The 22490-nt window shown below is 49.1% G+C and overlaps 2 protein-coding genes across 3 annotated transcripts in view; one reads left to right on the top strand and one right to left on the bottom strand.

The window, feature by feature from the left end:
• The window catches only part of NRL (neural retina leucine zipper), a 29683-nt gene that overhangs the window by 1414 nt on the left and 5779 nt on the right, over positions 1 to 22490 (top strand). The gene's annotated exons all lie outside the window — the stretch shown is intronic.
• Positions 5579 to 16121, bottom strand: PCK2 (phosphoenolpyruvate carboxykinase 2, mitochondrial). The gene is made up of 10 exons (XM_042989443.1): positions 15858 to 16121; positions 13586 to 13831; positions 12944 to 13128; positions 12653 to 12856; positions 12086 to 12273; positions 11616 to 11778; positions 11150 to 11368; positions 8594 to 8731; positions 7968 to 8063; positions 5579 to 7728 (listed from the first exon to the last, which is right to left on the bottom strand). Exons 1-10 carry the CDS (start codon positions 15884 to 15886, stop codon positions 7274 to 7276), a joined length of 1923 nt encoding a protein of 640 aa, XP_042845377.1. The 5' UTR covers positions 15887 to 16121; the 3' UTR covers positions 5579 to 7273.

The following is a 22490-nucleotide window of genomic DNA, read 5'->3' as shown; positions in this document are numbered from 1 at the left end:
CCTCTCCTATTTGATCTGCTGGAAGTGTTTTTCTCTGATAGCATTTAGTTCTAAAGAACCTACAAGTGGTTCACTTTTGTTTATTGTTTCAGATACAAACTTCCAAATCTGGTTGTCTTATTTTTTTATCGGCCTTTTTACTGTAACTTCTGCCAAGCAATATGCCCATAAATTCTGTGCTGTTTCCACCTTTGCACCTTCCCAGGAGAATTTCTTACCTGGGGGAAACTTTGTAGACTCCCTTCCTCCTGACCCAATGGAACCACTTACAGGAATCTAGCTGGGACCTATATGCTAAATCTAGCCTTAAGATTTATGTTTGGGCCGCCTGGGTGGCTCAATCAGTTAAGTCCATACTCTTGGGGCACTTGGGTGGCTCAGTTGGTTAAGCAAAGGGCTTCTGGCTCAGGTCATGATCTCCCATCCGTGGGTTTGAGCCTTGCATCTGGCTCTGTGCTGACAGTTCAGAGCCCGGAGCCTTCTTCTGATTCTGTCTCTCTCTGCCCCTCCCCTGCTCACACTCTGTCTCTCTCAAAAATAAACATTAAAAAAAAAAAGAGTCCGTACTCTTTTTAAAAAAATTTTTAAACATTTATTTACTTTTGAAAGACAGAGACAGAGCATGAGCAGGGGAGGGGCAGAGAGAGCAGGAGACACAGAACCAGCACAGAGCCCCATGCAGGGCTCAAACCCACAAACTGTGAGATCATGACCTGAGCCGAAGCCAGATGCTTACCGAACTGAGCCACCCAGGCGCTCTGAGTCTGTACTCTTGATTTCGGCCCCCCACTTTGGGCTCTGTGCTGACATGGACCCTGCTTGGGATTCTCTCTCTCCCTCTCTCTGCTCCTCCCCTGCTTGCTTGCTCTCTCTCAAAAATAAATTAATTTAAAAAAGGATATGTTCAACACATCAATTAATGATAATAGTAAAACACTGGAAACAAAATATTCTAAATATACTGTAATATGGGAGTATATTGGTTAAGCAAATTATGCTCCATGTGGTAGACACAGAAATATCAGGTAGTCATTAAAATGATGTAGTCTTTTTTTTTTTTTTTGCTATGGGAAATTGTCCAAGTTATATGGTTAAGTGTTTTTTTAATTTTTTTTTTTTTTTTTTTTTTTGGCAAAGTGCAAGTGGGGAGGGGCAGAGAAAGGAGGACAGAGGATCCAAAAGTGGGCTCTGTGCTGACAGGCTGATGATGTGGGGCTCGAACCCACCAACCATGAGATCATGACCTGAGCCAAAGTCAGATGCTCGAGCCACCCAGGTGCCCCAGGTTTGTGGTTTTGTTGTTTTTTTTTTTTAATGTTTATTTTTTAGAGGGAGGGAGGGGCAGAGAGAGAGGGAGACAAAGAATCCAAAGCAGGTTCCAGGCCCTGAGCTATCAGCACAGAGCCCAAATCAGGGCTGGAACCCATGGACTCAGAGGTCATTATCGGAGTCAAAGTTGATGCTTCACCAACTGAGCCACCCAGGTGCCTTGGAATACCATCTTTTAAAAAAACCTAACTGTGGGGCACTTTGTCTCTCTCTCAAAAATAAACATTAAAAATTTTTTTTAATACAGAACTTGTACATTATTGAACAAAACATTAAAAGTCATGTTAAATATTAAAAACAAAATTTGAGGGGTGCCTGGGTGGCTCAGTTGGTTAAGTGGCTGACTTCAGGTCAGGTCATGACCTTGTGGCTCCCGAGTTTGAGCTCTTCATTGGGCTCTGCTGTCAGCACAGAGCCTGCTTTGGATCCTCTATCTCCTTTTCTCTCTGCCCCTCCCCTGTGCTTTCTTTCTCTCTCAAAAATAAATAGGGGCGCCTGAGTGGCTCAGTCGGTTGAGCATCCAACTTCAGCTCAGGTCATAATCTCGCGGTTCTTGAGTTGGAGCCCCACGTTGGGCTCTGTGCTGACAGCTCGGAGCATGGAGTCTGCTTCAGATTCTGTGTCTCCCTCCCTCTCTGCCCCTCCCCTGCTAGAGCTCTGTCTCTCGCTCTCTCTTGAAGATAAATAAACAATATAAAAAGAAAATTTTTAATAAATAAACATTTAAAAAAATCTGAGATTCTGTGGCCAAACTGAGTCTTAACATTAAGTCAGAGGTGCCTGGCTGGCTCAGTCAGAAGAGCATGTGAGTCTTGATCTTGGGGTTGTGAGTTCAAACCCCACATTGGGTGTGGAGATTACATAAATAAAATAAATAAATCTTTAAAAAAGTCAAGGGGCGCCTGGGTGGCTCAGTCAGTTAAGTGTCCGACTTTGGCTCAGATCATGATGCCACAGTTCCTGAGTTCGAGCCCTGCATCTGGCTCTGTACTGACAGCTCAGAGCCTGGAGCCTGCTTCAAATTCTGTCTCCCCCCCTCTCTCTGCCCCTCCCCCGCTCGTGCTCTGTCTCTCTCTCAAAAATAAACAAACGTTAAAAAAATTAAGTCAAATACTAAAGGATATAGGATTTTATCTCTGGATCCATTGATAGATTTTTTTTTAGTTTATTTGGAGAGAGAGAGAGCTCGCGCGGGCGTCTGAGTGGGGGAGGGGCAGAGAGAGGGAGACAGAATCTCGAGAAGACTTGGTGCTGTCAGCACAGACCTAGACACGGCTGGAAGGCTGGACTTCACAAACCATGAGATCATGACCTGAGCCAAAACCATAACCAACTGAGCCACCCAGGTGCCCCAATTGATTGATTTTTGTATGTAAGTATTAAGCTTTTGAATGTAATTGTTACTTGTGACTTACAATACTTTTATTTTTTATTTTAGAGAGAGCGTGCGAGTGGGGGAGAGGGGCAGAGGGAAAGAGAGAATCTTAGGCAGGCACCACGCTCAGTGGGAGCTGGACTCAAGGCTCTACCCTATGACCCTGTGATCATGACCTGAACCAAAATCAAAGAGTTGGAGGCTCAACTGACTGAGCCATCCAGGTGCCCCTTATAATACTTTTTAAATGTATATGGACATTTATGTCTTAGGATATACTATGTGTTCCATTGAAAGAAATATACCATTTCATAATTAAGTCATTTTGAGAAACTATTGGCCTTCCCTCTCATGATTTTGAAATTTGGTATGTTGCTTGGTGACATTTTGTGAAGTGCTTTTCATTGGGCAGCTTCGTGTTTTCCCAGCCACACTTGAAGCCGCTTAATGCCACAGAGAACTTTTCTACCTTCAGCACCCATTTTAGGACTTGTTCTAGTGATTGCTAAGTAAATGTCAGCTAATTGACTTTCTTTGGGACCTGCCTTGTGCTATTTCCTGTTCATTAGCATCCCCACTAGAGGGCAGGCTGGGCTAGAGAGGAGAGAGGGGGAGCAGATTTTTCTTTTCTGGCTAATCCTGGCCTCCCTCTCCCCCACCCCACCTTGCAGGCTGGCAACTGCAGAGTTTCTCGGACACGTGTACAGCTCTGGGCTACACAAGGGAAAGTTGTCTTCCGAAGCGACTGATTACATTATCTTCTTGTAGCATTCTGTGTAGAAGGAAAGGGGAAGTACGTTAATTTACCTAGGATTTAAATTCTGTTGACCAAAAAGCAATTGAGTAACTATGGGATTTCTAATACTCTCATGTCCTGTGACCTTGAGAATCAGAAATTTTTGTGTGCCAGAGAGGAGGTACAGATGTGATACAGAAGCTAAAAACCCTTTCTTTAGCCAGGAATTTGAATAGGAACTATCAGTATGAACTCATGAAGTGTTTTATCTTACTATATCTGTTGAAAAGGTCTAGAAACAATGACCAATCCAGTAGTAGATCTTAAAATGCCATTTCCCATGGAAAGCCACCAGAGCTTAAAGAAATGGCTGATTCCAGGTCTGGGGCAGAAAATGTACGAGACAAACACGGAACAGCTTATCTTACCAGATAGCAAGAAGCCAGCAAACACTATCAGGGTAATGTCAAAAGGACTCAGTGGCTTGGTCGGTTAAGCGTCCAACTCTTGATTTTGGCTCAGGTCATGATTTCACGGTTCATGGATTTGAGCCCTGTGTTGGCCTCTTCTCTCTGCCCATCCCCCACTTGCTCTCTCTCAAAAATAAATAAACTTAAAAAAAAAAAAAGGACTCAGGAGCCAAGTTCTCATGGCCAAAGATGGGATAATTTGAGCACTAAAAGGGTAACTTCATTGGGGCGTCTGGGTGGCTCAGTCAGTTAAGTGTCCACTTTTGGCTCAGGTCATGATCTTGCGGTTCATGAGTTTGAGCCCTGTGTCGGGCTCTGTGCTGACAGCTCAGAGCCTGGAGCCTGCTTCAAATTCTGTGTCTCCCTCTCACTCTGTTCCTCCCCCGCTCACGCTCTTTCTCTCTCTCTCTCTCCCTCAAAAATAAATAAAGCTTAAAAAAAATAAATAAAAGGGTAACTTCATAAACATTAAGTATGTTTAAATCCATGAGTTCATAATGGTGTATGTGTGTGTGTAAGTAACTAATTGTTTGCCCTTTTGCAGGATGATAGAAAATTAAATCATATTGGAGATGGTAAATAAAGGAAAAGAATCCGTTACTTTGTTGCTTCTCTATAAACTATACCTGGAGGTAATGAAATAGAATATAAAGGGAGTGTCCTTTTGTAAAACTTCCAACAATTATGACAGTTTGAATATAGCTGTCTTGAAATTCCTGGTAAATTAATGAATCTAGGCATTAAGCATCTAGGTCTGGATGCTTCAATGATTAAATTAAGGGAAAAGAAAGGAATGGAGGGGGAACTTATAGATTGAGACTTAAAAGGCATATGAAATTCTTAAAAATGGGCAAAGCTGAACCATAATGTCTACAGATCCACACTTGGGTGATAAAACTACAAAAATAAACTTAAAGGACATAATTATCATGCATCACAATATCCATCTATGCCAGGAAGGAGGGGCTATGATGAAGGTGAAGAATGTAGGGATGGGGTGGCTGGGCTTTGGGTGTCTGCAAAGTTCTGTTTTTTTTCTCTGGATGATGGTTTACAAGTGTTCACTTTCTGTTAGTTTATTAAGCTATACCTTTGTTTTTCATGGTTTTCTGTATCTGTGTTTTAACATAAAATAAAAAGATGAGGGATGCCTGGCTGGCTCAGTCATAAGAGCATGTGACTCGATCTTGGGGTTGTGAATTCAAGCACCATGGTGGCTGTAGACATTACTTAAATAAATAAAAAACTTAAAGTAAAATAAAAAGATTAACTAAAATGTGTTAGGGACACCTTAGTGGCTCAGTCGGTTAAGCGTCGAACTCTTGATTTTGGCTCAGGTCGTAACCTCACAGTTCAGTGAGATGGAGCCCTGGCATTGGTCTCTGTGCTTAGTGTGGAGCTGGCTTCGGATTCTCTCTCCCTTTCTCTCTGCCCGTCTCTCCCTCTCTCAAAATAAACTTAAAAAAAAATTAAAAGTGTGTTAACTACATTTTATCATTTCTCTGCAGGGCATGTAGCCTAATTTTATTCTAATTGTCAAAATAATTTTTAAGGCTAATACCTTTAAATCACTGGGCATTTAGATACCTGGAGGGCTCTGGAACCCCAGTTCCCTGCCTCTTTCATGGAGGGACTTATTTCCAAACCAATTTTCTTTCTCCTCTAAATTTTATTTACATTGCTCACTCTCCTCTTAAACTGTAGCGTCAGCAATATATGACATAGGCTTACAGGGCACACTCTAATCAATATAGAGTGGAAAGGTGAGAGCAGCTAACATACAGTCAGTGGTTACTCCATGCCAGGAACAGTTCTGAGTGCTGGCTCCACTGACCTTTAATCCTTCTAACAACACCGAGGTGCAGGCACATCCCGGTTTTAGAGATGAAGAAACCCAGAGGCACCTGACTCTACCGTGTGCCTAACATCTCTGTTGTACCGCCTCTGATCATTTTCTCAGGTATCGCATGCCATTGATGAAGCTGAAGATTTGGCTGTATATTTTTAAGTGTAATAGACTCCATTACTAACTATACATTAACACGTGATCCACTCTGACCTTAGCTGCTTCTCTGCTTACACATGATAGCTGGTTATTGGCTGTTCTCTATGAAACACTTGGTGTTTCCTCCTCCAGTTTTTTCTTTTGCAGCAATTCCCAGAAACTCCATTTTATTTGTTGGAGTTTATTCTCATTTTCTGGGTGTGGACTTCCATCCTACCAGTCTGTTTATACATGCCCTCAGCCTGATTCAGATCAGAGGTGAAGTTATCCCTCAGCCAGCGCCCCTGATTTATGGAGGATCATCGCTCCCTTTGTGGTCTTCCTATAAAGCTGATTTCTGAGGATTTAGGCCAAGGCCTTGCTACTTAAACTATGGTCCCTGGACCAGCAGCATCAACATCAATTAGGAGCGTGTAAGAAAAATAATCTCCTGGCCACTCCAGACCTGCTGAATGAGCATTTTATCAAGATCCCCAGGTGATTCATATGCACTTTTAAGTCTCAGAAGCATGGAGTAGGGGACATCTAAAATCCTTATAGTTCTCCAGTCTATGCTGCTATGAGAGATGTCTATGCGGTTATTGTTTATCCTTGGTTCTCCTGTTTGCTGTGTGGGCTTGGGCAATTACTTGACCTCTGTATGCCTTTGTTTCTTCATCTGTAATGTGGTACTTGCTTCAAAGGGTTGTTTTGTAACGTGCTCAGAACAGTACCTGGCACACAGAAGGTACTATAAGTGTTAGCTCTCTTAATATTGAATGAGCTTTCATGAATGCTTTGGAGTCCCAGTGTCAGGTCAAGCAGGAAGAAGAACAGGTTTGATGACTGACAATGGAACTGCTTCACTGGGGATGGGACTATAGAGGCTTCTGGTCTCCAAGTGGGAGGTCAGAAATTTAAGGCCTGGAGGCTATATGGAGTAGCTGGTAGAGGGCCCTGTCTTTTTAAGAACTGGGGACACACAGCAGATGCGCCTTCTCCCAGAAATTCCCACTTATATGGCCCAGTGGTAGCGCTGCCTGTGAGAGAGGTCCTGGAAATCACCGGGCTGCGCCAGGCCAGGCTGCACCAGGGTGCTGGCTGCTTGGAGAGCTGCAAGAAGTCTATGAAATTGGTGTTAGAGAGAAGCCTGTGAAGACAGGCAGGAACGAAACAGCACAAAAGTTGTGTAAAGTAAATGAGCATCTCTTATTATTAGCATGTTGGAGAAGGCCTGTGGCCTGGTCTCATGGCACCCAGATGTTAGTTCTATCCAATTGCTCATACTTTCTGCAAGCCTAGTGGCTCTCCTATCCCTAGATGGCGGCCAGGACAGATGGGGGGGGTGCTGTGTTCTCCTACTAGCCTGGAGCCTCAGGTCACATTCTGCACACACGTCCCTCCAGGGCCTCCAGTTCAGCCAACACCTCCTTGGGCAGATCCTGATTGACTTGCTCTGTCAGGTAGCTCCGAATGTCACGCACCTCCTGTTCCCAGAAGTCCTTGGGGAGTGAGAATAGCTGTGTGGTATCTATGGCTCCCAGACCACGGAGATCCAAGGCACCTTCCTTTGGCACCAGCCCGATGGGCGTCTCTCGGGCACTGTCCTCCCCCTCTAGCCGCCGGCAGATCCAGTCTAGCACCCGAGCATTCTCTCCAAAGCCTGGCCACAGGAAGTGGCCCTCCTCATCCCGCCGGAACCAGTTGACGTGGAAGATGCGGGGTAGCCGGGCCCCCTTGCGCTCCTCCATGCTCAGCCAGTGTTCTAGGTAGCGCCCAAAGTTGTAGCCAAAAAAGGGCCGCATGGCAAATGGGTCGTGCATGATGACCTTCCCTGGGGAGGGGAGCAGGATGGGTAAGGAATCTTCCTCCTAACTGGAGAAGAGAAGGGCACCCTGCATCCAGCTGGAGGAAGTTGGGAAATGTTGGTGGCTCCAGAAGATCCTCAGAGTGGGGTGAAGAGAAGGGATTGGGAAAAGAGACCCGTGGAAAGGGCAGGCAGGAGGAAGGGAGAAAGGTCTGGCTCAGAAAGGGAGAGAAGCAGCCATGTGGGTGTATAGGGATGGCACTCACCTTTGTGTTCAGCCGCAGCAGTGGACTCAGAGCGCATAGCACTGCCTACAAACACCCCGTGGCGCCAGTTGAAGGCCTCATATACCAAGGGTACTCCTAGAACACCATTGAACAGGGTCACAGGAACCTTTTGTCTGTGGGCCCTCACCACATCCCTCCTGGTGATCTTGATTCCTGGTCTCTCTCTCCTAGTATCTCTGCTTTCCCATTTTCAAACCCCATGCCTCCCCATATTTTGCATTCTCCAGGGGACAGCTCTAGAGATAGACAGCTACAGTTGGCAATCTAGGCTGAGCTTTATTTTTTTTTTTATTTTTTATTTTTTTTTTAACGTTTATTTTTTTTATTTTTGGGACAGAGAGAGACAGAGCATGAACGGGGGAGGGACAGAGAGAGAGGGAGACACAGAATCGGAAACAGGCTCCAGGCTCCGAGCCATCAGCCCAGAGCCCGACGCGGGGCTCGAACTCACAGACCGTGAGATCGTGACCTGGCTGAAGTCGGACGCTTAACCGACTGCGCCACCCAGGCGCCCCAAGGCTGAGCTTTAAGTATAAGAGGGAGGTGGGCCCTGAGATAGAAACAGACCTTTTACCAAGAAGGCATGGAGCCCACACAATGCTTACCTTTGGGTCTGCGGCCTCCAAAGATGATGGCATCAATGGGGACACCCTCAGGGGCCTCCCAGTCTGGGTCCATGATGGGGCACTGGCGAGCCGGGGCACAAAAGCGAGAGTTGGGATGTGCACAGGGCTCCTTGTCTCCTGGCAGGGGAAATACAAATACTTTCAGTTCCAAGGGCTTTTCCACCCCCAACACACACATATATTTGCATGCACTCTTGCAAAATTTCTGTTTGCGTCAACTCCCTGCAACCTTGTGTGGTAAGGAGCAGGGAGAAGGGAGCCAGGACATCTTTCCCAAAAGATCAGGTTATTTATCCATAATGATGCTACCAGCTGTGCTATGTGAGAAAGAATGGGCAAGGAATTGGGGTTTAGCAGGACACTACTGTCTATGCCAAGCTGTAGCTACTTGGCATTGTCCAGTGCTCAAGAGAATGGGCTTAGATCTTGGCATAAGGTTTTCGCAGAAATTTTATCCCAGAAATGATTTATATATGGGATTAAAAAAATTTTTTTTAATGTTTATTTATTATTGAGAGACAGAGACACAGAGCGTGAGCAGGGGAGGGGCAGAGAGAGGGGGAGACACAGACTCTGAAGCAGGCTCCAGGCTCTGAGCTGTCAGCACAGAGCCTGATGCGAGGTTCAAACCCACGAACTGTGAGATCATGACCTGAGCTGAAGTTGGTCACCCAACCAGCTGAACCACCCAGGCGCCCCACTGTGGGATTATTATTTAAACAAACATTCAAACCTAAAGCAAAAACTGAGGCTGTCAATGAGTACTTCAGACAATTGACTTTCCATCAGCAAATAGAGGAAGATGGGGTCTTCTGAGCTTTCAAAATGTAAACAGCAATTGATTTTGAAGCTAGAAGAATTTTGGTGATTTCCCTGGGTCTCCTCAGACCCAGAGGGAACAATATGTCTTGAAGACCTCACATATAACCTGGGCAGGTGAAACCTGAGGAGCATAGGACATTTGGTCCCTAGGGAGAGGATGGGACCAAGTCAGTGGCATGTGTATAAAGCACCACCAGGGGGTCCTAAATGGACACAGTAGCTTCTCTGCTGGAGGTTGCTGGTTAGACCTGGGAAGGGGGGCAAGGGAGTTGTACAGCCAGCCCATCTCTCCCTGCCGCGCCCCCCGCCCCTGCCCAGCGCCTGCTTCCACTTGCATATAAGAGCCTCTTGCACTTCCAGCAGCCCCCAATTTAGGACCCTGGCACAGGGTATTATTCTGGGAATAGCAGCTGGGCACAACATGCCCTAGTTATACCCGTGAATCTAGAGATGATGAAAGGGTTGGGGAACTAGCCTGCGGGGAAGTATGAAAGTTTCTTGGGTTTCTCAGTTGGGTGGGAAGGCCAAGGAGGGCTTAATGATGGTGGTGGAGAAAGCAAGGGGTGATTAGATAAGGAGGGAGAATGCTTGGTCAGTCCGGAAGACGTGAATGTAGGCTTCAGTGACCACAAGGCCACCCTCCCCAGCATGCCCTTCTTTGCTTCCATTCTTAGGTCTCTGGGCTAACTGCAGAAGGTCCAGAGTGCAGGGTTGGGGGAGGGGCAGGGCTGCTAGGCACCAGGGGCGATGACAGGGTTGAGAAACTAGCTGTTAGAAGAGGCTAAAGAGCTGGTCTGATTTCGCCTGGAAGGATTTGGGTGTGCGTGTTAGAGGGATAGAGGAGGGTGAGGGTAACAACGCTGACCTTTAGACAATAATTATTATACAAGGGATGGTGGGAGCCAAGTGGCAGGGGGAGGGGCAGGCTTCCTCCTCCCTAATGGGTCAAACTTTGTGGACTATGCTTTGAGCCCAAGTCCTTGTGTAAAAATTTTCAAAACAGTCCTTCCCTTTCCTTTTTAAAAAAATTCCAAGAGCACCTGGGTGGTTCAGTTAAGTGTCTGACTCTTGATTTCAGCTCAGGTCATGATCTCAGGGTTTGTGAGTTCGAGCCCTGCTTTGGGGTCTGTGCTTCACTGCTTCCCCACTTGTTCTCTCTCTCTCTCTCTCTCAAATAAACTTAAAAAAAAAAAGCTCCAGCTTACTTTTATCAGAAATTTGCTATGTATTCAGCACTATGCTGAACACTTTGCATGCATTATTATTTCTTAAAGTTTATTTATTTAGTTTGAGGGGGAAAGGGGCAGAGAGAGAGGGAGGAGAGAGAATCCCAAGTAGGGGCTCAAACTCACGATCTGTGAGATCATGACCTGAGCCGAAATCAAGACACGGACGCTTAACCAATGGCACTCCTGCATGCATTATTTAATTTAACTCTCCAACAGCCAAGATAGGTACTTTGGTAACTGCCTCCATTTAGGTGATGGGGCAATTGAAGTTCATGAGGGTAAGCAGCTTAGCCAGGTCCCAAAGCCAATACCTGGAGTTGGGACTTGACCTGAGATCTCACCTGGGGTTAGAAACCGGGAATATTTATAATTTCCTGTGACTCCCAGAGGTCCTGGAGGACAGCCACAGGTTGTGGAGAAGCCTTTTACATCATCAAGGTGCTGAGCCCTAGGGGCTGTGTCACGACTCCCCCATCATACATACCAGGTTTCCAGGGTTTTCCCAGCCAGGAGGTCACAGTGACACCAGGTGGAAGAGGCTGGTCAATGCCCTCCCAGTACACTCCACCATCACTGGTCTCAGCCACATTGGTGAAAAGAGTGTTACTCTGGATTGTGGCCATGGCATTGGGATTAGTGGTGGCAGAGGTGCCAGGGGCCACGCCGAAGAAGCCATTCTCAGGGTTGATGGCCCGGAGTCGACCTGTCAGGAGCAGAAGTGAAGGAAAGGAAGGATCAACCAGTAAGAGTTGAGAGGTGCGTCCATGGAAGGTCCTATTCTGTTCCCTCTTGCCCTGAGCTGGCCCCCAGATCTTATGGAGAAAGCCCTTCTGTCTCTAGGGTGGGTAGACTGCCAGGAGGTATAGGGCAGCGTCCACCATGAGCAGTGAAGGGGAGACTCCTATGCTCTGGTATGAGCCAGAACTGAGTATGATCCATGGGCCTCTCACCGTCACTGTCAAACCTCATCCAGGCAATGTCATCCCCCACACACTCCACTTTCCAGCCTGGCAGTGCTGGCCGCATCATGGCCAGGTTAGTCTTGCCGCAGGCGCTGGGGAAGGCGGCTGCCACATAGCGCTTCTTCCCTGCGGGGTTGGTGATACCCAGGATCTGCGTGTCGAGGAGGGAGGGAACAAAGAGGAGGTCAGTTATGGTCTGCACAGAAAGGACAGCTAGGGGTTAACAGGGAGGACAAATAATTATTGCCTAAACAGGTGCACCACCTTGCCACAGGGCTGGTGTGGCAGCAAGTTGAAGCCCCCTCAATGGTCAGCAGCCTGGGGCCAAAGCTTTGGTCATTTGGGCAGAGTCCCTCCCAACCGGCCCGGCACCTGGCGGTGGGGAGGTGAGGCTGACCAGCCAGGCCCCACTCCTGCCCTGCTCCCTGCAGCTGCCTAGGTCCTCACCAGGCCCTCACCAGCATGTGCTCCGCCAGCCAGCCCTCATCCCGGGCCAGCCGAGAGGCGATGCGAAGGGCAAAGCACTTCTTGCCCAGCAAGGAGTTGCCGCCATAGCCGCTGCCGAAGGAGACGATCTCTCTCTGGTCAGGCACGTGGCCAATCAGGGTTTTCTCTGGGTTGCATGGCCAATGGCTCACCGGCTCCCCTGGGGACAATGGGGTTATGGGGTCATGGGGCCGGCTGTTGGTAGGGGCATGAGGAACTGGGGCATTAGGAGCTGGAGGGTATTGGGATTGGCAGGAGAGACACTGAGGAGCGGTGGTGGTGCCAATGAGTAGCTTACCACCCCCCCACACCCCCAGTATCTATCAGCTCCTACGTCCCTGTTCTGGGACATGACATGGATAAGTGACTTTTTTCAATCTTGTGCAAATTGCTCTGCCAACACAGCATTGCCCCAGCCCAGACTGCTGCTTTAGATTTTGGGAATGAGGTGTTTCACTAATTCAGATGGGTAGGATTGAGGGTTTCCTCTGAATGCAAGCAGGTCTCTGTGGCCTCCCCTAGGCAGGGTAGGCGCTCACCTTGCCCAGTCAGGGGCTGGCCCACAGAATGCAGACACTTGACAAAGTTGCCATCTCCCAGGGCCTGAAGCACAGGCGTCCCCAGCCGGGTCATGATGCGCATGCTTGCCACCACGTAGGCCGAATCAGTGAGCTGCACTCCGATTCGGGACAGTGGGGAGCCCACGGGACCCATGCTGAATGGAAGCACATACATGGTTCGGCCTATGGAGGAAAAATACCACCAGGATGAAGGGTTCTAACCTGTTAATATCTTCAGTGCCCCTGCTTCTGTGTCCCTGCCCCGGTTACCCTGCATGCAGCCTGGAAACCTCTCATCCACAGCTTGCTGGAACTCAGCTGGGGACATCCAGTTGCCTAGCTGCCCACGGGCCCCACCAGCCGGGAGGGGCACTGTGTCCCGTTGAGAAGGAGTTACAATCACTGTCTTGCTCTCTACTCGTGCCACATCCTTGGGGTCTGTGCGGGCCAGCCAGCTGGGGGAGAAAGGATTATCAGGAAGACGTGGCCAGATGATCTCCCTCATCCCCAGACCCAATCTTTCAAGTCCAACTTTGACTCTATGTCTTTTGTGGGTCTTATTTTTGTCCATCCATTTGCACCTCAGTTGCTTGCTCCAGATTTTGTCCCATCTAAGGGGTAGTTCCTTTGGCCCAGCCTTCTAAAGGCCTCTGCCCTTGGCAAAAACTCTGAACTTGGAAGAGGGGAAAAAAAAAAAAAAGCAAAGGTTTTTATTTGTATTAGCTTCTTTCCTTAACATAAAAAATATAGACCAATCCCACTAATTCCTAATTCTGTTTCCCCCAGAGCTCCCATTCTTGCTCATTCCATTGGGATGGTCTAGTTAAATTTGATGTTTGTCTTGGTAAACCCAACGTGGCCTCTGTCCAATAAGCTGTTCCCATCCCATGGGTCACGGGGCTCAGGGCTTACCAGTTGTTGTACTTGGGGAGCTTTCGGATAAGTCCCTGCTTTTCCAGCAGGGCCAGTGTGGCAGTGTTCTCAGCCTCGGTGCCATCACAGATGTGGATGCCCTCTGGTTGGCACAGGCGGGCACTGCGCTCCACAAAGTCTCGAACTCCAGCGGGCAGCTGGCTCAGATCTCCACTGAGTACTTGTAGGGTCTGGATGCTGCGCCATGATGACCAGCTCCAGGGGCTCAGCCCAGGCCAGCTAAGCCTGCGACAAGAAATAGGTAATGGGCTGGGTGTTCTCATGGAAGATGGGCAAGTCAAGGGGACAGAAAGCTTGGGCTGCCATGGAGCATGCTAAAACAGGTCTTGGTGCAGGCACCTTGAAGAGCAGGTGAGAGTAGGTGTGTGGGACGGGTTCAGGCCACGTGTACCTTGTGGCCTCCATGAGTCTCAGTGAGGGTGTTTTCTTGTCAGCAAGGGACAAATATTGCCAAAGGAGCATAAAGGCACATGCCTGGTGGCGTGGAGGGTATATGTCGGCATGCTGAGGTTATTGCAGTCTTAACCCATGCCCACGTTTAACTCTGTCTGGTCAAGGTTGGAAATGAGGAGGTGCCCTATGACCCAGTGTCGATAAACTGTGCGCTGGTGACAGCTTCATGGGTCTGGTAGTTAAAGCCCTCATCCCTGTTCTTTCCATTCTTAAGTATAGTTTTTATAAGTTAAAAAAGCAGCTGCTTTTACTTTTTTCTTCTGGTGTGTATAAGACTGTGAAAGCCTCAGCAAAGGACCCAGTCTTTGAGATGGTACAGTCCCAGGTTTCCAGATTAGGGCTCTTGCACAGAGAGTTGGTAACTGGGTATCGGGGTTCCAGGCATCAGAGCTAGGGCTGCCCACCTGGGCCAACAAGGGTTGCATAAGATATTACTATTGGGTAGGTATCTTTGAGCTGGGTGGAAGGCTGACTGTTGGGGAATGTCAATGGCTGGGGTACATGCCCATTCCCATGAGGGCAGGGTCCCTGTTCTCTGTCCCTTCACACCCCTGGGAGAGGGAGAAGCAGGGTCTGCTCTGATTGGCCCGGACCCAAGGTGGAGTGACCCAGAGAGAGCAAAGGCCAAGAGAGGGAAGTTGCCCTTCTCTGATGCCAGGGCCTCGCCCACCAGAAACTGCTCCACACATCAGACTGCATGCCCCTGTTCCTCCCCTTAGAGGTCAAATGCCTAGAGAGTTTTGGGTGTTGGTGGTAGGTGGTAACATCAGACTGCAGAAAGCTCAGTTAAACTTAGGCTGTAAGCCTGGGGAAGGGAGACAGCTCAGACCATGGATATGGGAGTTGGAACCTGGCTAGAGTGGACCTGGGCTGGCAGGATTCAAACCCAGTGTGGCCTCAGGGGCAGAGGAAGAGGACTCCTGGGACCTGGCATTAATTTGAAAGGCAGACCCTCTCCCCGCAGGGGGCCTGGCTCAGGAAGTCTCTGGTGATCCTCTCTGACTCTCCACCAGTGGGACCCTCTCCTTTTCCTCTGCTCCAGAGGCCACCCACATGGGCTGGCCAAGAGGAACCAGCTGTGGGAGAGACTTGGGGGTTAGCTCAGACTTTGGGACACATGCTGGGGAGAAGGGAGGCCACAGAGGAACGACAGGAAGCTGTGAAAAGGGAGCAGGGCCTAGGAGCTTCCGTCCCAGACAGAGGCGAAGCCAACCTATTAGAATTGAAGGCAACTTGTCCCCCTCCTCCACCTTGTTTCCCTCTTTCCCCTGGCCGCAGGTCCCTTGGCTGCGCCAGGCTTCCCTCCAGGTTCCAGTTCGCGGGAGGTCGGAAATGGAGGTTTACCTTCTGCCTTCTTTGGGGAGTTCTGAGCTCAATCCCCCAGGGGTTCATGCACCCTTGACCCCAGGGTCCTACCGCGCTTCTAATCGCAACTGGGGCACAAGAGTTACATCTTAAAGAAAAGGAGAAGACGAGGAGACAGGGCTCTTTGGGGGCGAGCGAGGAGGGGAGGAAGTTGTGAGTGGCAGATCGAGACGGCGCGGTCAGAGATCAGCAAAGTAGGGACGGGGGAGGAGGGGACGGAAGCGGAGAGACTCGGAGCGGCGGCGGCCGCCCCAGATCTCCCGCGAGACACGGGCCAGAGAGGTTGGGGATGGAGACACACTCGCCCCGGGCCCGCCTCCTCCTCGGCTGAGAAAGCCGGCGGAGGCTGGCGGGCAGGAGAGCGCCATTGGCATCCCCGAGGGGGCGAGCGCGGCGGAAGGTGCGGGTCGGCCCCGGGCTAGGGCTCACTCACCGCAGGCCGGGGCGGTACACAGCAGCCATGGCACCTGGGGCTGCGGGGTGGCCACGAGAACCGAGCGGAGCCGGGGAGATAGGCGGGGAAAGAGGGTGCGCTGCTAAGCGAGCGGGAGCGAAGGCTGGGCGGGAGGCGCTTAAAAAGGAGGCGGGCGGGAGGGCGCAGGGGCGGAACCTCGCTGGGCCCGCGCGACCCTCTCTATGCCCTAGCCACACAGCCGCTCCCCCAGGGCACCAGGCCCCGGCCGGACCAGACGCCTCCCCTCCCCCAGCATCCTAGCCCCCACACCCATCTCTCTCATTGGACAGCTGGGCCCCCTACTCGGCTCCCCGCCTCCGCGAGGCTCCGCCCCCCGCTCCGCCTCGCCCCCTGCACATGATGTAACTTTGAGGACTCTTGCTACCGAGAGATAGCGACTGGGAGACAACGGGGTGGCAAACAAGCTAGGAACGAGGGGGGAAGCCGGGGCGAGGGCCCACGGAGGCTGGGAGTCCAGAAACCGAGGGTTGGGCATTGTCTTTTCTCTTCTCCTGGGGACTGGACACCGTAAGACCCATGTTTTTCTGTTTTCCAGGGTCCCAAAGCTAACGTTTTCTTGGTCCCCACCTCCTAAATACCTGTTTCTTCTCCCCCTGATGAGGGTTCTCTTCTGCCTTCCCATAAAATGATGGCGTCTCTCTACCCCAGAGTCTCTAATTTGGGCCTCTGCCCTGGCTATTCTTTCCACATTCCCCTGAAGAACTAGTCTGTCCCACCCAACCACCACCATAAAGTCCTCAGGTAATTTGTCAAGTTATGTCTCCATCCAGACATCTCTCTTCAACTTGATACCATTGGGTACCACCCCAAATGCCATAGTACCCGAGACTCAACATGCCTGTAGTAGGCACCTGCCCAGCATCCACTCCCCCTTTCTGGTAATATCACCCTGATGTTCCTTTACGGAACTACCTCCTCAGTCCATGGAGGCAATCATATAGGTCTCCTGTGGGTAGGCTCTCAGTTTGACCAATTTGTGTCTTCCTCACTTTGGCCACAGCAATTGGGAATGTTTAGGGATGGGCATGAGATCCCTCTCTGGAGCTTTTTCTGTAGACTTTCAAAATGAGCTCTTTCTGCTGGATTTGCTGAGCTGGTGGGATATAAGCATAGAGCTGCAGGGTATCAGCTCGGCACTGCAAAGCAGGAACCTGCCCTCAATGAAAGCCAGCCCAAAGGAAGCAGCAGAGGGATGGAGAGCTACAGATTCCTGATTTTTATTATAGGACTCAACAAATTTCTTAATTTCTTCTCTCGCTCAAGCTAATTTTAAGTGGATTTCTGCCATTTGCAACAGAAACAATGCTGATTCTCAGGTTTCTCAAAGTTCTGTGCTAAAACATAGTGGGAAAAGGAGAGCTGGCCTCAAGCCTTGGGCTTGCTATTGGCTCTCTATCTCTTCCACCCAGGCTCCATCCTGGACTCAACCTTATGTGTACGTGTTTGGATTCTTTCCTCCAGTTCCTACATTCAAACTCTGTCCACACCTATTCCACTTCAGACAACTGCCTCTTTGGCAACCCTTTGGGCCTAAAGGTGTGCATGCTGGTCGCAGCATGGATCTACTGAAGGTCATCATCTCTTCCCTAATGCTGCACCTGCTCTCATGGTTCCCTATCTCAGTGAATAGCACCAGCATCTAGGCAGCTGCTCCAGAGGAACCTGAATCAGTCTAGGCTATTCCTTTCTTCTCTTCCATAGCCAATCAGATGCTAGGACCTTTGGATTTGTACTTCATAATTAGCTCTCAAATCTGTGTATATCCCCATGGCCACTGCCTTAGTTCAGGACTTACCTCTCACCTGGCTTCAAGTGATATCTTCCAAGCCACCTCTTGGGCTGCCACCATTCCAAATGCCACTCCTTCTCCCTCCCACCAAGCTACCCTCCAACTCTGCACAGAAGTTCACTTTGATGAGTTAAGAGAGAGAGGGGTAATTTTTATTGTGTGGACACTAGGCTGGGCTCTGTGCCAGCAGCTTTACATGCATTATTTCATTCAGATTCACAACCATCCTATTTTACAGATGTGGACACTGAGGCTTAGAGAGGTTAAGTCATTTGCTCAAAGTTATATAGCTGGTCAGCAGGAGAAATGAAATCTGAATCCAAACCTTTCTGACTCTAATTACTAAGTTATTTCCCCCCCTCCAATCCTATACTGTTCCCTTGATTTATCATTAAAAGAAAATGAGATCATATCACTCAGACTTAAAATCCCTCAAGGCTCCCTACCACATGGCAACTGATGTCCTTTATAATCTGACTCCTATTTATCCAACCTTTATCCCTGCCACCTTCTCTCCTATACACCAAACTGCAGTTTCCAGAGCACTTCTATGAACCTTTTCTGCTCTTCAGACTTAAATTAAACATCACCTCCTTTGTGAAGTCCGTTCGATTCTTAGAATTAACATCTATCTCATCCGTGTTGGTTTTATACTGTGTATATATATATATATATATATATATATATATATATATATATATAAATGTTTTTATTTATTTTTGGGAGACAGAGGATGAGTGGGGGAGGGGCAGAGAGAGAGGGAGACACAGAGTCTGAAGCAGGCTCCAGGCTCTGAGCTGTCAGCACAGAGCCCGTATCGGGCTTGAACCCATGAACCATGAGATCATGAGCTGAGCCAAAGTTGGATGCTCAATTGACTGAGCCTCTCAGGCGCCCCTACATACCTATATTTTTGAACTTATCACACTTTATTATAGTTGTTTTTGTATCTTTATAATCCTCACTTAAGTGTTAGCTCCTTGAAAGGAGGGCCCAAATTTTAGTCTTGTTGTTATTTTATCTTAATTTGGCCTTATTTGGTCAGCTAATAAATGCTGTTTGAATGAAGAATAAACAAGTCTCATGTTTCTGAACACTTCTCCCCCATTGTGTCCTTTCTTAGCTTAAGGGGCTCCCATGAGGATTTCCTTGTAGTCTCGATTCCCTTTATTCATTTATTTGCTACACTTTTATTCAGTTCCCTGGCCCTCCGCCCAGCCTCCCAGGTCTACCAGCTGGCCCAGTGTTCGAAGCACACCACCAGGGGGCAGGGTGTGACCAGCCTTGACCTGGTCTGCATTTTCTTCCCAAGGCCCTCTGGGTCTGGCCCTTGGACACCTTCCCGAGCTCCTGTAGTGGATGCTATGGTGTGTTGCCTAGATCCCTGCTTCAGGATCCAGGTTTTCATTGTCCCAGCCTCGGAGTGGTGGCTGCTAATGGCTCACAGCTGAATACTTCCCTAAGACCTACCTGTGGCTGAAGGGAGTGGTGTCACCAAACACAATACCCCTTTCCTGGGGCAGTGTGTATCCAGTGACTGATTGACGCAAGGGTACAAAGCCTGATCCCCTTTCCCCTTTCCTCAATTTGGTCCATCTGAGCTCCAGAGCTCCTGTGGGATCGGCTGAAGTCTCTGTTCTAATGCAGTATATTTCCACTTTTCCTCCTGCCCAGTCCTGCTTTTCTCACTCCTTTTGTTTTTTTTTTTAAATTTTTTTATTTTCAACGTTTTTAATTTATTTTTGGGACAGAGAGAGACAGAGCATGAGCGGGGGAGGGGCAGAGAGAGAGGGAGACACAGAATCGGAAACAGGCTCCAGGCTCCGAGCCATCAGCCCAGAGCCTGACGCGGGACTCGAACTCATGGACTGCGAGATCGTGACCTGGCTGAAGTCGGACGCTTAACCGACTGCGCCACCCAGGCGCCCTCTCACTCCTTTTGAAAATCCTCCTTGGTGAACCACCTGTATACAGGTTTCCATCTCAGAGTTTGTTTCCAGCTTAAGATATCCCCCAAACTCAACGTGGATACTGCATTAGCCCCCTAATCCCACTCTGATTCCATTTTGCCTTCTAGATCCAAAGTGATCTTTCCAAACAAAATCTGGTCTCATCATGGCCCTGCCAAAAATTCTTTAGTAACTTCTCACTGTTCTTCGAATAAAGACCAAATCCTAACCTTGGACCATGAGGCTGTGCTGGATCTGGCCCCTGCTGACATTGCCACTGTCGCCTACCACCATTCTTCCCACTTCCTTGGCTTCTTCTACTCTCTGGCTATATTGGTCTTTTTGTCTGTTTGTTTTGTACTCATGTCTCCTTCCTGCCTGAGCCTTTACATATATTGTTCTTGCAGCTTGGAATCCCCACCTTCTCCATACCCCCCGCACATGGTCACTTCTTACTCACCTGGCTGGTCTCAGTTTAATGTGTCTTCCTTAGGCAAGCTGTCCCCGCAATGCTGCCCCTCATTAGATTAGGTCTTCATGAAATACAATTTCATAGTGCCTGCCCTTCTCCTTCATAGGACTCACCTCAGTTATAATAGTTTATTTTCACATAGGCTCCTGCCTAACATATGTGGGGCCTGGGGCAAGAGTACAAACAGAGGGTCACAAACCTTGTGTTTTAAATATTTAAAATGTAGAACTCATGCTAACAAACTATTAAATAAAATATGTTCTATTCTTCTCCCTTGATAATATGTACATGATGGCCTGGAATTTGGTTCAAAATTGAATTCAGATTTGGATTTTATTTGGAGTCCTTGGGATTCTGCAGCAGAATGTGGTGGGTGGTATGGGGAGAGGATGCACTGGGCCACTGGCCTTTGGGCCCTCTTCTCTTCCCACCCCTGACACTGTCTTGTCCTGTGAGGGGCCTCACGTGCATACCTATGGACCTCCCTGTCTACACATCCCAATTCTGTCCATGACCTCCTATAAATAGTCACCCTTAGCCGGCTTTTGGGTCTAGGGATGTGTGTACTGTAGTGTGGTCCACTTCCGGAAGGGCCTACCTGGGGTAGAGGTCCATGTGGGCCTAGAAGTGGGCTTGGAGCCCTTTGGACAGGGAATTCCTGGGTATCTGGAGTGTGGTCCAGAATGGGGTTGGGTGTGGGCAGAGGAGGCCTGAACTGCTCACCCCATGGGGTGGGACACAGCCAGAGGAGAGCCAGAATGGAGTCTTCCAAAAGCACAGGGCTTAGGGCAGGGGCTACTCTTGCCTGGGCCTAAGGGCAATAAATTGATGCTTCTCTGTTTCATCAGTCTGTATGCTCCACAAAGGCAGGGCTGGTGTCAGTCTGATGTACCGAGGTATCGCTAAAGCCTAGCACAGTGCCTGGTGCTTAATAAACACTTGTCAAATGAACATACCAGGCAGGCCAGGAAGAGGTTTGAAGATTTGGATCCATTACCGAAGATCTGGACACCAAAGGCCAGAACTTCTAGGGCTTACAGGGAATTATGGGCTCCAAATATGGGACAAATATGGGAGTGCAGGACAGAGGAGATAGTGATGGCACCCTGAATTACAGACTCCGTCTCCTCCCTTCCCTCTCATTTTGTATCCCCATTCTCCCGGCCCTTTATCTGCCTGGCCCTTCTCCCCCATTGTCCAACATCCCACAGCCCGCTGTGTTTCCTCTATGGCCTGACCATCTATCTGTCTGTTCCTCTGCATCTGTTTCTAATTCTTGGGCCCCAGTCTTACTTTCCTCTATCCCTTCCTTCTACTGCTTTCGTTCTTCTGGTCCCTTGTTCCTACCACCTCTCTTTTTACCCCTACTCCCTTCTTGGTGCTCTCCAGAAGACCTCCTTTCTCTTTTAGTTTGTCATGGCCCTTTGCCCACCTCTTCCATGTGCCTACATCCCTCCAACTCCTTTTGTACAAATCTGTGGGGAGCTACCGACTTGTTCTGCCTTCCATCCCAGGTCTATACCTACTGCCCCCTCAGCTAAGCCCTCTTGCCTCCCTTTGTTCTGTCATTTCTGAAGTCCACCTGCCTTCATCTTTTCGCTCTCATTTCCCGGTCCCCAGATGTCCTCGAGCCAGTCAGTCTCAATATGCATCTCCCAGGCCCTGGTTCCACCCCCACCAAGGGGGCCCATTAACTACCTCTTGGGTCCCCACTGGCTGCCACGTCCTCTCGTCTCTGTGCCCTTGCCCATTTCCTCTGGCCTAGCCCTCACTTCCCGGACTCCTTTCCCTAGTCAGTGGCACCTGGTCTGAGCCCTGAGCGGCTCAGCTTGCCTGAGCTTGTTTAGTCTGACTCTTTTAGCCCGTTAGCAGCTTAGCCACCCCCTCCCCCAAACCTTTCCTTTGAGCCCTCCAGTAAACAAGAAGATCAGCACAGACCTGACAGCTGCTCGGGGGCAAGTGTCTGGCCAGACCAGGCATGAGAAAGGGGCTGCACTCAACACTTCCTATTCTTTCTGCAGCACAAGAAGTTCTGGGGTCTCTTTCCTGGCTATGTGCCTCAAAGCCACATTCCATGGACATGTACGCGAGATTCCCTGGTCTCTATGATCCCCATTCCCATTAAGTGGCCTTGTTCCTAGGCTCTGTTCTTCTGCAAACACAACTGGATCCAGGCAATCACACTGAGAAGCCTTACTACTTGAATAACGACCGTGGTCTCTGCTCCACGAAATGCAGAACACATGTGGGAAAAGAATGATGTCATCTGATCTAGATCTTCTTATATGTGCGTACAGAGCATGATGGGAGAGACCATGCACACACACAGGGAAGCTGAATTGACTGTAGGTATTCTGTAGACCAGTGGTTCTCAAACTTCA

This window comes from Panthera tigris, chromosome B3 (assembly GCF_018350195.1).
Source record: "Panthera tigris isolate Pti1 chromosome B3, P.tigris_Pti1_mat1.1, whole genome shotgun sequence".
In the NCBI taxonomy this organism is placed as follows: domain Eukaryota; kingdom Metazoa; phylum Chordata; class Mammalia; order Carnivora; family Felidae; genus Panthera; species Panthera tigris.
The sequence above is the reverse complement of the archived record's forward strand: the minus strand, read 5'-3'. Positions and strand labels throughout refer to the sequence as shown.

Excerpts from the sequence above, each read along its gene's own strand:
- PCK2 (XM_042989443.1), bottom strand. The coding sequence starts at position 15,886 with ATGGCTGCTGTGTACCGCCCCGGCCTGCG. Across the intron at positions 12,857-12,943 it reads GTTTCCAGGCTGCATGCAGG|GCCGAACCATGTATGTGCTT; the intron begins GTAACCGGGGCA and ends TTTCCTCCATAG. Across the intron at positions 11,779-12,085 it reads GGCTGGCGGAGCACATGCTG|ATCCTGGGTATCACCAACCC; the intron begins GTGAGGGCCTGG and ends CTCGACACGCAG.